Raw genomic sequence first — 15,278 nt, forward strand, 5'->3', positions numbered from 1 at the left:
CCAGTAGGTGCTACATAGTGTCACGCCCTCGATTTTCAACATAATAAAGTAATACATTTCAATAAAAGAGAAACCTCGCATATCATATACGTTACCCAAATGAGTTTCCCACCTGTTTAATTTACAAACAAGTCCTTAAGTTTAGATAATTACAACTTTAGTCAAAAGAAAATTCAGTAATAATTAGTTACAAAACCACCTTTAACAAAATGAGATCTTCACAAAGATGACGAAATAACCAGTGAAGTCAGCTTCCAAAAGTCTTTTACTGTCAAGCACACAATGCATGCAATAATTTGCCCGGCATCAGAACCTGAAAAGAAAGATTTGGTTGAGCTACACTAGCCCAGTAGAAAATTCTAAACTCAAGCTATATGTAATTTGAATGAACCATGCACCGAGAATGGATGAGTACTGACAGATACGCCTATACCACAAATGACTACCAACAAGCTGCGTATTATCGCCTAAGAGTCCTAGACTTCAGATCAATGTCACTATCCGTTTACTTCTTTAACTAGTTACGTTATTAAACTCACGTCATCCCACATTTGTCTATAATCAAATCAAAATATCTTATTATTCTTCGTATGGTAGTACAATCTTTCTCGTGTCCACATTGATCTTCATTAAATCCCTTAATTGCAACACCTTTCTTTTCCTTTAATCCGGTATTTCCCATCAAATAATCACTAGGGTCACCTCGGGTCTAGTTCCCTCGAGCGCAGGGTCACCCCGAGTCTTTTCCCTCAATAACAATAATCAGGTGGGGTCACCTTGGGTCTAGTTCCCTCGAGCGCAGGGTCACCCCAAGTCTTTTCCTCCAATAATATGAATCAGTTGGGTCACCTCGGGTCTAGTTCCCTCGAGCGCAGGGTCACCCCGAGTCTTTTCCCTCAATAACGACCACTTGGGTCACCTTTCACACTTTTCACAATCGACATCATTTCATAATCAATTTCATCATCCCTTTAACGGTTATACCACTGAATTTTAATTAGTCATTATGTGACTCCACAAATATACATGTTCATGCCCCCTCTTTTGTTTACATACCCGCATCTTACATGACGTACTAAGCCCATACATAAATTCCTACAATACTCTGTCCATTAGTTATTCACTTTCATTCCGCTTCCCATTTCACAAACATCCATTCATTCAATTAAATCCAAAGACCATTTAATCAATCGCATGGTATTATAAGACCAACAATCTACCATATCGCATATACTCAAATACACACGTCCTCACCGTACCCCTAAGTACACCCCCGTACCTTCGCATACCACATATCAACCCACGACTAGACTCTACGATGCCCGATTATCTAGTTTCTATACTCGGAGTCTGTAAAAGCATGCACTGTGGGAATCTAAGAATCTTACGAGTTAAGAGAGAAAACGGATTGCAAAACTACTCATCAAATCCCTAGACATGTTCACTCTAGTCCATTGAATGCCACTCTAAGTGAGGAACGAGTAATACTCACCAAAACACTTGGAATGATGCGTAAACAAACTCATAAGAGTCAAAGAAAAGCTTCGACATACGAGTTGAAGGATATAGGGAAGCAGCTGAAAGATACTGCAGCAGCTCAAATAAGCAGGTGAAAGCAGGTGAAACTTCTAGTCTCCTACCGGTAGGCAAGCAAGTCCTACCGGTAGAACTTGAAAACAGAAAGGCTAACATTCCGGTAAAACCTAGACCTACCGGTAGGTGAACAAGTCCTACCGGTAGAAACTCCAATTCACGTAACCTACCGGTAGGCAAGCAAGTCCTACCGGTAGAACTTGGGAACAGAAAGGCCAACGTTCAAATTTGTGCTTGACCTACCGGTAGGTAAGGAATCCCTACCGGTAGAAGTTCGATACGTTGAGCAGCTTTTGAGCTGCTGCTGTACGTTTGAGCTGGTTACGAAGGAATTTCTCAATCGTTCTACCGGTAGGTGAAGAGTTCCTACCGGTAGGGAATCGATTTTCTGGTAAAGTAACAACGTTCTACCGGTAGAAGGGACGGGCCTACCGGTAGGAAACCAGGAAAAACAGACAATTCTGACAGCAACTACGAATTTTCAATCCAAACTCAAACACAACATTACAAGCACGATTTATGCACTAAATCACTCATAAAACATATAAAGAGAGGTAGAATTCCCTACCTCAAGTGATTCGATCGAAACCCAAGCGATTGATCAAGCCCTAGACTCCGAAAACTTCAAAATCAACCGAATCTCCTCCTCCGAGCGAAACCCACGAAATTTCAAGCTCAACAACGTGAATGGATGAAGGTTTGGAGGTTATTTACCATGGGTTTTGAGTCCGGGTTGGAGAGGGAAAAAGAGAGTGTGTGTGTCGAGAGAGAGGGAGAGCCGAGAGAGAGACAGCCGAGAGAAAGAAGAAGAAAAAAAAAAAAATGAAAAGGGGAAAGATGTTCCCTGGGAATAATAGAGGTGAGGGAAATAATCCCATGCCCTCACACCACACACTCACACATGCAACTCTCATCTATTTACCTTTATATCCTTCCACAAATACGCCATTCCATATATCCACACCGTTTATCTCGACAAGCCGTACAATTATATAAAAAAAAAAAAAAAAAAAAAATATATAGGCCTAAAATACGGGTCTTTACACATAGGGTGAAGTTACAAGGCATTTGAGGAAGCTTTTTCAATCATAAGCTAGAAGACACATATATTAAATAAAGAGGAGGATGTGACGGTGCACCATTTTTGGCTGCTGATTTTTGAGTTGAGGAGTACTTTGCTAGAACGTTTGAAATGGAGGGAATTGACATTGAGAAGATTGTTACCATGTCAATGGAAGTGAGTTGTTCCAGTGGTTGGATTCTGTAGGCAAAAATGGTTCTGATTTTGAATATTCACTCCCAGGCCCAGAGCTAAGTCTAGAGATTTTAGTTGCTACTTTCTTCTAGACATCCTGCCAAACAAACATAATGTCTACAAACATATTGTCAACCATCAAACTTGCTCTATCGAATTCTAGTTCATATTGTCTTATGTTTCTCAGTACTCAACTAGAAGTAGAAGAAGATCGAAAATTACATTTCCTTGATGGAGAACTAGCTAGCGTTTGTGCCCGTTCAATGCATGAGATAAAAAAATAACATTGGTTTTTTGGCCCGTATATCGAACGGGTACAACGCTAGTAATAGAAAATATAGTTTAATTATTTTTCGGTCCGTGTTCGATGCACGTACGCTAGCATTAGTCTCATATACAAGGAAACACATGTGGTGAAATATGAATTTGAAATACCAAGTGATGGTGCCTAGGAGTATAGAATAATTTTCCCTCTCCCACGTTTCTCTCTCTCCCTCTCTCTAAACATAGACAAAAAAAATACAAAAATCTAGAAAATTTGAATTGGGGGTTTGGATGGTTTTAAAGACGATGAGTGCTAAGAACAGAGAAAATGGGCAAAGAAAAGACGCTTAAAGTGTACATAAACGGCTCAGATTCACTATACACTTTAAGCGTATTTTTTTTGCACTTAGCATTTCTCTTTAAAGACAGAACACATTTGCTTAATATGTGTATTTTATACATATATATATATATATGTATGTATATATATATATATATATATATATATATATATATATATATATATATGTATGTATGTATAGATTCTGTAGTCTAAACTCAGCAACTTTAGTAGTTGTTACTGTAGTAACCAATCAATCAACTTGATACACCATCCACCCCTTGTATAACTCCTCATAAGATCATGGGAAAAGCAAGGATAAAGCTAGTAAATAAGTATTATACTGACTTTGAGGTGTTAAATACTCCATATGTAATGGAGTGCTCGAGCACTAATTTGTTAAGTACTACAGTAACTTCTTTAAACTTGATTTGAAAACTTTACGAGTTTCGAAAAAGATGTTAAAACTAAGCAATCTTAAATATTTCAGACATAAGCAGTAAATTGAACAAGTCACGGAGTACCTTGTTCAAAGGTTTGAAAACTTTTTTACCTTCGCTCGGTTTATTCAGTGTGAAAACTTGATGAACTTCAAAAATATTCCAGCTTGATTTATCTGGGTACAAAACCAATCGAACAAGTTTTTAATGACCTGAATATGAATCAAATTAAAGAAGCTTGATTCATTTATTTGCTGTAATCAGGATGCATTACTTGTAGTAGAAATGCTTGTCGTATTATTCGGCCTTTCTCAGGGATTAACTGAGACAGACGACATCCAAAATTAACAAATATAAATAGCTTGGAACAAAGTAGCAACAAATAACTAAGTCTAGAGATTTAGAGAGACTCAAAATACCATTTCACCATTTAATCAACTAGGATTGTTTGTGGGGACCCGGAGGCGGGCCCCGCTGACTCGTCTGTTCTATGCACGTAGTAGAACTGTACACCATTGGTGCCAAAATTAATTTGGATAAAATTATATTTTTTATCTGTTAAAGAATTTGACAGGTCAAAAAATAATACTAACCATTTTGTACGGGTTTAAAATTTATTTTTAGATAAACCAATTGAACCAAATAAATTGAATCCACCTCCCTTTTTTTTTTTTTTGGGGGATGCACAGTAACTGACATGGATTGTGTGGCAAACTTTATGTAGTGAAATTTGACACCAAATACGACTTTAATACGGAGTATTTTTTTTTCCGACAAAAGATATCAACGGATGCTAATTGAATGATTAGTTAAAATTCTTTCCACCTGTGGTTATGAGCCCCACCAGGCATTTTTTGTTATAATCTGAACCGTCCATCTTGTAGGGTCCGTAGAATAGTATATCCACGTAAAAATCAGTTTGATCGGATATAATAGGTATATTAAAAATCAAATCTCGGTTTAGGAAATTGATAGTTTAACTTCAAAATCTATGACTGTCCATTCTGTAAACCAAAATTCAAGTTTTGATACTCCTATCGATATCCAATCAAGCTAATTTTTTTCATGGATATACTACTATACATATCTTACAAGATGAACGGTTCAGATTATAAAAAAAAATTCTTGTGGAGCCCTTAGATAGAGGTGGAAACCGCATCAGGCAGATAGAATTTACTCTCTTGAATGATACCAAAATGGTTTACCCCTGATGTGGTTTTACTTGCGACAAACTTCTCGTTTTCTGGCAGTTTTCCATTTTATGGATTTGCTATTGCTACATATATGAAATAGTTTGCATGGACTTCTTTTTTTCAAACTACAAGGGCGTTGGAGAAAAAAAATTGAAAGCACATGTCAAGGGGGCAGAATACCAAAATCAAAACCACAAGTGGCTAGCCAAAGATTGGGACTTGGCTGTTTGTTTTCCCTTAAGAGCTGTTCAAAATCTTTCAAGCGTTGTCTACTCTTTTGAGACCGCTATGGAGCTTTGTTTTGACTTTAATTAAGGCCCTCGCTAGTGAACATCGGAATTGGTCTCCAATAATTAATCGAGATGCGCTTAAGTTAATTGGACCACACCTATCAAACAATAACAAAGTCAAACTTCTTTTCCGCTAGAAGTTTTGAAATGAATTATTGTCATCATATGGCAATTATTTTTGAATGGTGAATTATGATTCATGAATTATAGATTTTTTAGGTTATAATCAAAATCTATAGAAATTATTAGATATTATGTGCAAAATCAATTTTCAAGAAAGATTATGCATACAAAAATGTTAGTGTACATGAAACTCGGACCATGAAATGAAACGAAGGGTCCAGATTCACAGTGTTGTGAATCTGGACCGTTCGTTTCCTTTCATGGACATTTTCATGTTCTGAGCGTCATGTATTTTGCTACTCGTATTCTGCATATTCTCCGTAAGTAATTCTTGAATTGTACATCCTCCTATCCAATTTTATGGTATAATATGCATGTTGAGTTTGACTACCAATTTTATGGGTCCTCTCTAGTAGTACATGTCTGGGAAGTGGAGGTGTCTTGTAAGTGTGGATCTCACATGAATACTTTTACCGAAAAAAATATGTTGTACTATGAGCAAAATGTAGACTATCCGAGACAAATACCTCGAGAGGATAACATTCAAATGAAAAATGGAAAAACAGAACGGTCAAAAAGGAGTACTAATCAACTTATTTTGAGATTATAACAACCTTGAGTACAGAATGTGCGTTTGGTAGTGATGTACCATACTTGCGTACAGAATCCAACCTCTTGAACGACCGGAAAAGATATAGGTACCGACCAAATGTAGGGAAGTCGTATCGACGGCCGAGCCGGGCCGTTCTCCGCCACCGGACGGCCGATCCGAGCCGTTCAATTAAAAAAAAAAAAAACCGAGGGGGCCTGCGCAAGAATCAACGGCATCCAATGTGTGTAGGGTGTTTCGATCAAGCACCCTACACACATCGGATGCCATTGATTCTCATGCAGGCCCTCTCGGTTTTTTTTATAGAATTTTTGGACGGCTCGGATCTGCCGTCCGGTGACTGGAGAAGGCCCGGCGTGGCCGTCGGTACCTGTAGCATTACTCTTGAACAACTACTTCAACAAATTGGGGCTCACTCGGTTTTGCAACTCAGTAGGAGGTCAAGAGTTCAATCTCTTGCGTGTAAGCATTCTTCCCTTAAACGGGTTCCTTTCTTTATTTGTTTCTACCATTTAATGAGCTTATTTCTTTTATCGGTTGAGTTGTTAAGTATGTTTGTCTCGTGGAATCTCACATTTGATGTAGTGCCCGAGTTTGAATATGATGTAAATGATTTCTTATATGGAGTGAAAACGAAAAAAAAAGCCTACTTCCATTGACCACCGAATGTGGTCATCCAGAAGAAAAATGTTGTCATTTTCAAACATCCATGTACAAACCAAGTATAAAGCAAGCTCGTGCAGTTGGACTTAGAAATTTTGAACAAATAAATTTCAAACAAATTAACGTCACGGCAAACGTCAAATTGCTCCAATCTGTATTAGTATATAAGAATCATCTAAATATAATTTCATAAACAAAGCAAGTAATTTCTTCTTCAACACCAATCGAATCACTTATCCATTTGTAACCCAGAATTTCTAGTTTTGTCCTCAATTCGAATCCTCTTCACCTTATTACCAATTCCACCAGTTCAAACGCCATACTACACAACTCAAAAAAAATCAGCATAGCCAAAAATGGTGCACCGTCACATCCTCCTCTTAACTTTTCCAACCCAAGGCAGCTTAAACCCCTCACTCCAATTCGCAAAAAACCTCGTAAAAATGGGCGTTAAGGTCACCGTACTGGCGACTCTCTCTGCCCAGCGACGAATGATATCAAACAACGCGTCTCCGACCCTAGAGGGCTTAACCTTCGCTTACTTCTCCGACGGCTATGATGACGGGATCAAATTGAGTGGCGACCTTAACCACTTCAGGTCAGAATTCAAGAGCCGCAGTTCCAAAGCCATGGCCGAACTCATCACCGCAAGTGGTAACGAAGGACACCCGATAACGTGCCTGGTCTATAACATGCTTCTTTCGTGGACGGCTGCATTGGCTCGCGATTTTAACATAGCTTGCGCACCTCTATGGGTGCAACCGGCTGCTATATTCAATGTCTACTTTCATTATTTTAATGGCTACGAGGATGAAATTAGAAAACTCAGTACTGATAATTCAAGCGGTTGGGTTGAAATACCCGGCTTGCCACCGCTCGCTAGACGCGATCTTCCGACGTATATGCTCCCTTCAAAATCAGTGAATCCTTTCGCATTGCCAGCGTTTAAAGAGGAGCTGGAAACACTAGACGCAGAGTCGAAGAAGCCAACGGTACTCATAAACACGTTCGATTCGTTAGAAGAAGAGGCATTGAGAGCTATTGAGAAGTACCACTTGGTTGCTGTAGGACCGTTGGTCCCATTGGCATTCCTGGATGGAAAAGATACATCGGACGCGTTTGGGTGTGACCTCGTACAGAAGTCAAGGGATGACATTATTGGTGAGTGGTTGGATGCAAAGCAACGGTTATCGGTTGTGTATGTATCGTTCGGAAGTTTTCTCGGGGTATCGGATCAACAAATGGAGGAGATTGCCCGTGGATTGCTCGAAAGCAATAGGCCATTCTTGTGGGTTATAAAAGATACTGAAAGTGCACATAAATTGAGTTGCCGAGATGAATTGGAGAGACAAGGAAAGATTGTGCCGTGGTGTTCCCAATTAGAGGTTCTTTCGCACCCTTCTTTGGGTTGTTTCGTGACTCATTGCGGGTGGAATTCTTCGTTGGAGACTTTGGTTTGTGGTGTTCCGATCGTGGGTTTGCCTTTATTTACGGACCAACCAATAAACGCCAAGCTTTTAGAAGACACATTCAAGATTGGGGTGAGGTTGACAGTGAATGAACAAGGAATAACTGAAGGAGATGAGGTCAAAAGGTGCATAGAAGTGGTTATGGGAGAAGGAGAAAAGGGGGAAGAAATGAGGAGGAATGCTAAAAAATGGAAGGATTTGGCCAAGGAAGCCACTAAGGAAGGTGGATCATCATATGTGAATCTTAGGGCTTTTGTGGATGAGATTCAAGGAGATTTGCAGTAGGATAAATTTATTTGGTATCTGAAGGGGTGTATTTTCTATTTATAATGTGGTTTGTTTTATGAGTGATTTTGGTGATTTATTTGTTTAACACACAAATTGAATGTATTTTGTTTTATTGGTGATATATATTTTGTGAACCATCAATAATTAGATTGTATTGTTTTCGCTAAGTTATCACTTGGTGATAATTTTCTTGTTTGCCATTAAGTATTGGTATCAAGGATTATTAACTATTGAGGGTGCAGTGCGTTTAGTAACGTTTTTCATTCTCAATTTTTCTTATTTATGAGAAACTAAAACCGAACTCTTTTTATTTTTTACCAAAACAAAAGTAAAAAATGTCTTCGGTGATGCACTTTGTAAGCAATACAATACAAGAATAGTAGTATAGTAGAACATGTTTGGTTAGTTGGTATATAACATCATTTCCATAATGGCTCAATTAAACAAGCTCGTTTAATAATTGACTACACTCGACTCATTAAGGCTTAAACTCAAGTTTTTTGTTTGTTTAGTAAACAAGCTGAGCTCGAGCTCGAGCTCGACAAAGCTCCCTCGGCTCGTTTGCAGTCCTACGGGGAGGAGGAATAGGAGAACCTGTAGTTAGGGCTGTGAACGAGCCGAATCAAACCAAATATTAGAATGTTCTGATTCATTTAAGTTTTTAAGTGAACTTGAACTTGAGTTGAACTCAATGAAAATTTGACGTGCCGAGCTCGAGCTGAGCTTGCCTAAGTTTTAGTCGAACTCGAGCTTGTTAATGAGCCAATAATATCACATATTTATGCTCTCATATAAATCTAAAAATGCAAATAAAATTTTACTATGTACATAAATACATTCATACCTATATAAAACGATAAAGACATATACATACATAAGTTTTAGTAGTTGTATACGTTTATACTTGTACAAGTTTTAAAATTTTTACAATGTTCATATACAAAATTTTTATAAAAATCTCATGATATACATATATTCCAGGTTCACGAGCCTAATTGAGCCGAACACTGCTAGATTCATGTTTGGCTCATTTATGAAACGAACTTAAAATTGAGGCTCAGATTCGGTTCATTTAGTAAATAAATCGAACTCGAACGAGCCTTTACCAGTTGAGCCTCGAACAATTCACGAACAACTCAGTTCTTTTACAGTCCTATCTGTAGTAGCTAGCCTTGATATGGAAGGTGCCCAAACCAAAAGATCCAACATTAGAGCTTGTATGACAGCTTGAAGACACAGTACTGGCTCTGAGGAGAAAAGAGAGCTCTAGCTAGCTGAATCCTGGGGAATCTCTGAGGGAATTTTGTTGGAGTTGTAAACTCAATTGTGAGACAAAGAGACAAGAGAGAGAGAGATGGAGCATGCGATGGAAGGCCAAGCCTTGTATGAGAATTGAGGGTGTTGAGAATTGAGGGTGTTGGGAGTTAGGTTAGTCTATGTGGTTGTGGTTTATCTTGTGTATGTATAAGTATGCACCCTATTTGATTACCATTAGATGCTTGAAAAATGATCTGAACCCTTTAAAATGTTATGATAGGTTACTAACGAAAAACCTGTTACTAGTGCAATAGGTAAACCTTGTGACTTAACCAAAATAGAAAGAAAATCCCGCCTCTCAATTACTATATATTTGATTATAATGTCTAATCAATTGAAAAATCAATTATAAAGTCTAATCGATTAAGGAATTGAACATTCACATAATAGATTACATATTTGATTAACTACCATTCAAAAAAAAAATTGATTAAATAATTGATTGTACAATTGATTATAGAAAAGTTATGAAATTGACTAAAATGTTACGATTTTTTATAAAGTTATGAAACATACTTAAATGTTATGATTCTAAAAATTTTATGAATCTGTTGCTGAAAAGTTACGATTCATTAGCGTAAAAGTTACGATATGCACTAAAAAATTATGATTTGTAAGAAAAAATTTATGAATCAAAAGTTACGAATTTTTGGTATAAAAATTACGATGGACCTAAAATGTTATGAATGACCGGTTCAGCAGGTAAATTTTTATGAGATGGCACAATATGGACCACACAATAGGTGCATATGATGCCCACCTTAAACGGGTGTGTATTAAAGATTTCTCCATGTGTTTATGTGTTGTATGCAAAGTGTGGGTAAAGAGAGAGAAGAGATCGGAGCTCCCCAAGGGAGGTTTCCCCACCATTGTTAGTGTGCTGTGAGATGAGAGTGAGTGAGGCGTGTGTTTGTAACTTGTGTGTGTTTGATTAATAAAACTAGAGTTTTAATCGTGTGGAATGTACCTCTTTTACCCATCATGTGGTATCAAATTTGTAGGAGAGAGATCTTGGGAGGTAAAAATCGCTTCTGTTGTTGTGTCGTCGTGAAAACCCAGGAACCGGTCAGAGCTTAAAGTTGTCAAAAATGTTCTTTGACGCCACGGAAAGGAATCAAGGATCATCTGAGAGAGACGGTGATGGATCTGGTTGGAATGTCACAAGAGGAGGTCAGAAAGAAGCTCACGCACGACTGTAGGCGCGTGTTGGCCGTTGCGGTGGACGTGCCATACACGCTCTACATGCACCTTTTTTGATTGGGCAGACGAGATTTTCAAACAAATCTCGGCGTATGTCACGTCTAATCGCGATACATTGAAACCGAGCGTGAGCCAATAGGGGAGATGTGGCGCGAGATGGCTTGAACTAGCAAGATTGAGTTGAAATGAGGCAGAAGAATCCGAGATGAACGTAACCGCGCGATATATTTAAGGTACGAGTCGATATTGAGAGAGATTGAGGAAAAATTCGGGGTATACTCATTTTTGCATACAATATATCGCTATAAGCGGGGTTTAAAAGCTGAGATAAGGCAAGTTGGGCTATTGTTCGCGATATCTTGATGATGGATCAAGGTTTATTCACGAGATAATGAGTTCTAGTGCGGAATGTGTGCAAGAAGTTGGCTGGGGAGAAGAGATCAGCTAGAGGTTCCAGACAATATTTAAGACTAGTGCATACTTATGACTTCAGGCACGGTGCAACACATTTCGGCCATATGCTTGGCGATAAGAGCGAGAGCGCGAGAAAGAAATGTGCTGGTCTTGTAATGATTTGATTACATTGTTACCTAGGAAAAGGGATGTGCTTATCCTGTAGTGATATGATCAAACAATACCAGTCAAACAAAAGAGGAACAAAGTCCACAACAAATAAACTCTCAATTGGAATACTTTTTAAGATACATATGTTATCCTGGTAAAGCTTTTAAAAGTGTTGAAATTTACTTTGCTGTGTCCCCAGCATTTACCCTGGAAATAGATAACTCATGTGGCGTGTCCAGACATGTCTCCACGTGTTTCCATTTTGTCACGTGTCCTTACAGTGTCGGACTACAAAGTCTATCCAAGAATTAAGAAAGCTATACAAAAGTGGGCATAAAGAATTAATTCACTCCCCGCTATTTTCACTCTGTCAAGCATACATTTTAACAAACACAAAGTGAGCATCTTGGAAAGACAAATAACAAAAGTTATAGATCAAAAAAATTCTCATACTAAACAGCAAAATCGATTTTCTTTTTCTAAACAGCAAAAAATTTCCCCAGACATGTCTCCACATATTGTTTCCGTCGGTCACAAGTCCTCGTAGTGTTAGGCCACAGTTTATTCACAAATTAAGAGAGCTACACAAAAGTAGGCATAAAGAATTAATTCACTTCCCATTATTTTCACTCTGTCAAACATGCATTTTAACAAACACAAAATGAGCATCTTTCAAAGACAAAATCCTTTTTCTTTTACTAAACAGCAAAAAAATTTCCATCCTAGATAGCAGTTTTTTCCCGTAAAGACTCCCATCAAAAAAATTCTCATCCTAAAGAAAAATTAGGCACATTAATTTTTCTGCAGGAAGACCCTAAGGATGATGGGAGTCTTACCGGAGAGGGAGAGTCAAATCGATTTTGTGGACGGCTGATTGGTGGGTGTGCGGGACGGCTGATTAGTGAAAGAGCTTTGTGGGCGCTAAAAATTTCCCCAGACATGCCTCCACATGTTGTTTCCGTCGTGTCACAAGTCCTCGTAGTATTGGACCACAAAGTCTATCCAAAAATTAAAATAGCTACACAAAAGTGGGCATAAAGAATTAATTCACTCCCCACTATTTTCACTCTGTCAAACATGCATTTTAACAAATACAAAGTGAGCATCTTTGAAAGACAAAATCCATTTTCTTTTTTTGAAAAGCAAAAAAATTTCCATCCTGAACAGCATTTTTTTTACCCAGTAAGACTCCCATCAAACAAATTCTCATCCTAAACAAAAATTAGGCACATTAATTTTTCCACTGGAAGACCCTAAGAATGATAGGAGTCTTACCGGAGAGGGAGAACCAAATCGATTCGTGGACGGCTGATTGGTGGGTGTGCGGGACGGCTGATTGGTGAAGGAGCTTTGTGGGCGCTAAAAATTTCCCCAAACATGTCTCCACATGTTGTTTCCGTCGTGTCACAAGTCCTGTAACGACCCTAATTTTTGCCCTAATTTTTTTTTTGAATAAAAATTTGTATTTTTGAATTTTATTAAATAATTAAATTGACTAGTATATGTCAATATTTTTTTTACCCATATGTTATAATGATCCAAAAAATTTAGTAAGTTAAATTATAATTTTATACAAAAAAAATTATTTCTTTATTAAGATAGTTAATTAATTATAAAGCGTACTTTATATTAGTTTAAATCGAATTGTTTAAAATTCCATGTGTGTATTGTGTGCCACATGCACCACAACTTTTTTCCATAACAAATTTTTTTCTATTTTCTCTTCTCTCAGCCGTGTGTGTGTGTGTCTCTCTCTCTCTCTCCATTAATTCTCTTCCTTTCTCCCCAAGTGAACCATCCCCCTTATCCCCTTCCTCCTTGCTCCCCACTCCACCCCACCTCTATAAATACATCTCCCACCTTCAGAAATAAACACACACCAAACCACTGCCATTGGAAAAAAAAAAATAGTGGGAGTTCGAGCTCCGCCCATGAAGGTCGAGAAAAAAAAAGAGAGTGAGGTGGATTTTCGGTTCGCATTTACCGAAACCATTTGCCGTATTTTTTCCCCATCGAATTCGAGGTATTATAATCCCACTCTTACCTCTCCCTAAATATATAAACGTCCTAATTGTTAATTGTAACGAAACCGGCAGCCAACGAACCGGAAACAAGTTTCTTTTTTCTTTTTCTGTTTTTTTGTTTGCCACTGTTCTTGGGCGTGTGTTTTGGAAAAATTTACATAGAAATTATAGTTAACCCTCTGGAGATATTTAATGGGCGCTGCTATTCGCAGCCCTTTATTTTCTCCCATAGCCCGTTATAAATTTTCAATTATACTTGACAGTTAGTTACCGAAATTGAGATATATTTTCAGCATCCAATTACCGAAATATAATATTTTTTTCAACAACTATTTACCAAAAATGTATGTTCGACAGTTGTTTACCGAAAGTTGAACATATTTTCGATATATAGTTACTGAAATATAATTTTGTTTTCAACAGCTATTTACCGAAATATTATGTATGATTTTCAACAACCATTTACCGAAATATAGTGGGTTATGGAAGAAAATAAAAGGCTGCGAATAGCAGCGCCGTATTTAATGTAGGCCGCTGCTATTCGCAGTCTTTTATTTTCTCCTATAGCCCGTTAAAATTTTTTAAATATACTCAACAGTTAGTTACCGAAATTGAGATATATTTTCAGCATCCAATTACCGAAATTTCAACAGTTATTTACCGAAAATGTATGTTCGGCAGTTATTTACAAAAGTTGAACATATTTTCGACATGTAGTTACCGAAATATAATCTTGTTTTCAACAACTATTTACCGAAATGTTATGTATGATTTTCAACAACCATTTACCGAAATGTAGTGGGCTATGGGAGAAAATAAATGGCTGCGAATAGCAGCGCCTTTTAATGTAATGTAATGTAATGTATCAACCCAAATCATTAAATATTCTAGTTATCTTATTGCAGTTACACCCCTGAGGTTGTTTAATATAGAAATTTGGCCCATATGAGTTATTGACTTAAAACGATTAGGCCCTTAGGTTACTTAAGTGTACAATTTCGACCCCATTATTATATTATCACCTATATGTTAATCTAATTTCATAAAATACAAGCCTAGACTTACAAGTAATTAAACATATTAATTTTCTTTATTAATAAAGATTTCCGTTAATAATATTTAACTTATTGGCCATACAAGATTAATGGCAACGGCCCACTCATAAAATGTTACGTGTATTTTATTTGATATTATCTTGTTATTGTTGTTCCAATAAATTCTTACCTTATTTATCTTGTTTCGAAATCATGATTATTGTGCTCGATTAGACCCTAGAGACATGGGGTGGTATGTGAATAGAATTCACCTAGACGATGCTAGGTAATGGATAATTGGAAAGTTTTATTTTTAGATTGCCTGCAGGCGAGATTTTGAGATGTGATGAGTAGGATATGATGATTTGGAACTGGCAAAGTAAGCCCAGTGATGATTGATGAATTGAAACTGGCGGGAGTCCAGTGATGAATTGATACTGATCGGGAGTCCAGTAATGATTGTGAAGTGGTGAATAAGATAGGCGAACCCTAGTTATGTAACGGCATGATAAGCTTACCCTTTGTTGCAGTTATTGGGATGCACACTCGGTACATAACTTAGGTATATCTGCGACAGCAAAAGGAAGTGATCTCATGGGACGGGACATGGC

At 37.6% G+C, this 15,278-nt stretch overlaps 1 protein-coding gene across 1 annotated transcript; it reads left to right on the forward strand.

Moving 5' to 3' along the window:
- Positions 1-6,955: 6,955 nt before the first annotated feature.
- LOC131336581 (UDP-glycosyltransferase 75C1-like) lies at positions 6,956-8,694 on the forward strand. Its single transcript, XM_058372471.1, has one exon. It carries the CDS (start codon positions 7,128-7,130, stop codon positions 8,523-8,525), a length of 1,398 nt encoding a protein of 465 aa, XP_058228454.1. The 5' UTR covers positions 6,956-7,127; the 3' UTR covers positions 8,526-8,694.
- Positions 8,695-15,278: the final 6,584 nt, after the last annotated feature.

Source organism: Rhododendron vialii, chromosome 8a, assembly GCF_030253575.1.
Source record: "Rhododendron vialii isolate Sample 1 chromosome 8a, ASM3025357v1".
Classification (NCBI taxonomy): Eukaryota; Viridiplantae; Streptophyta; class Magnoliopsida; order Ericales; family Ericaceae; genus Rhododendron; species Rhododendron vialii.

What these genes read in the sequence shown, in the direction of transcription:
- LOC131336581 (XM_058372471.1), top strand. Translation starts at nt 7,128, where the DNA reads ATGGTGCACCGTCACATCCTCCTCTTAACTTTTCCAACCCAAGGCAGC.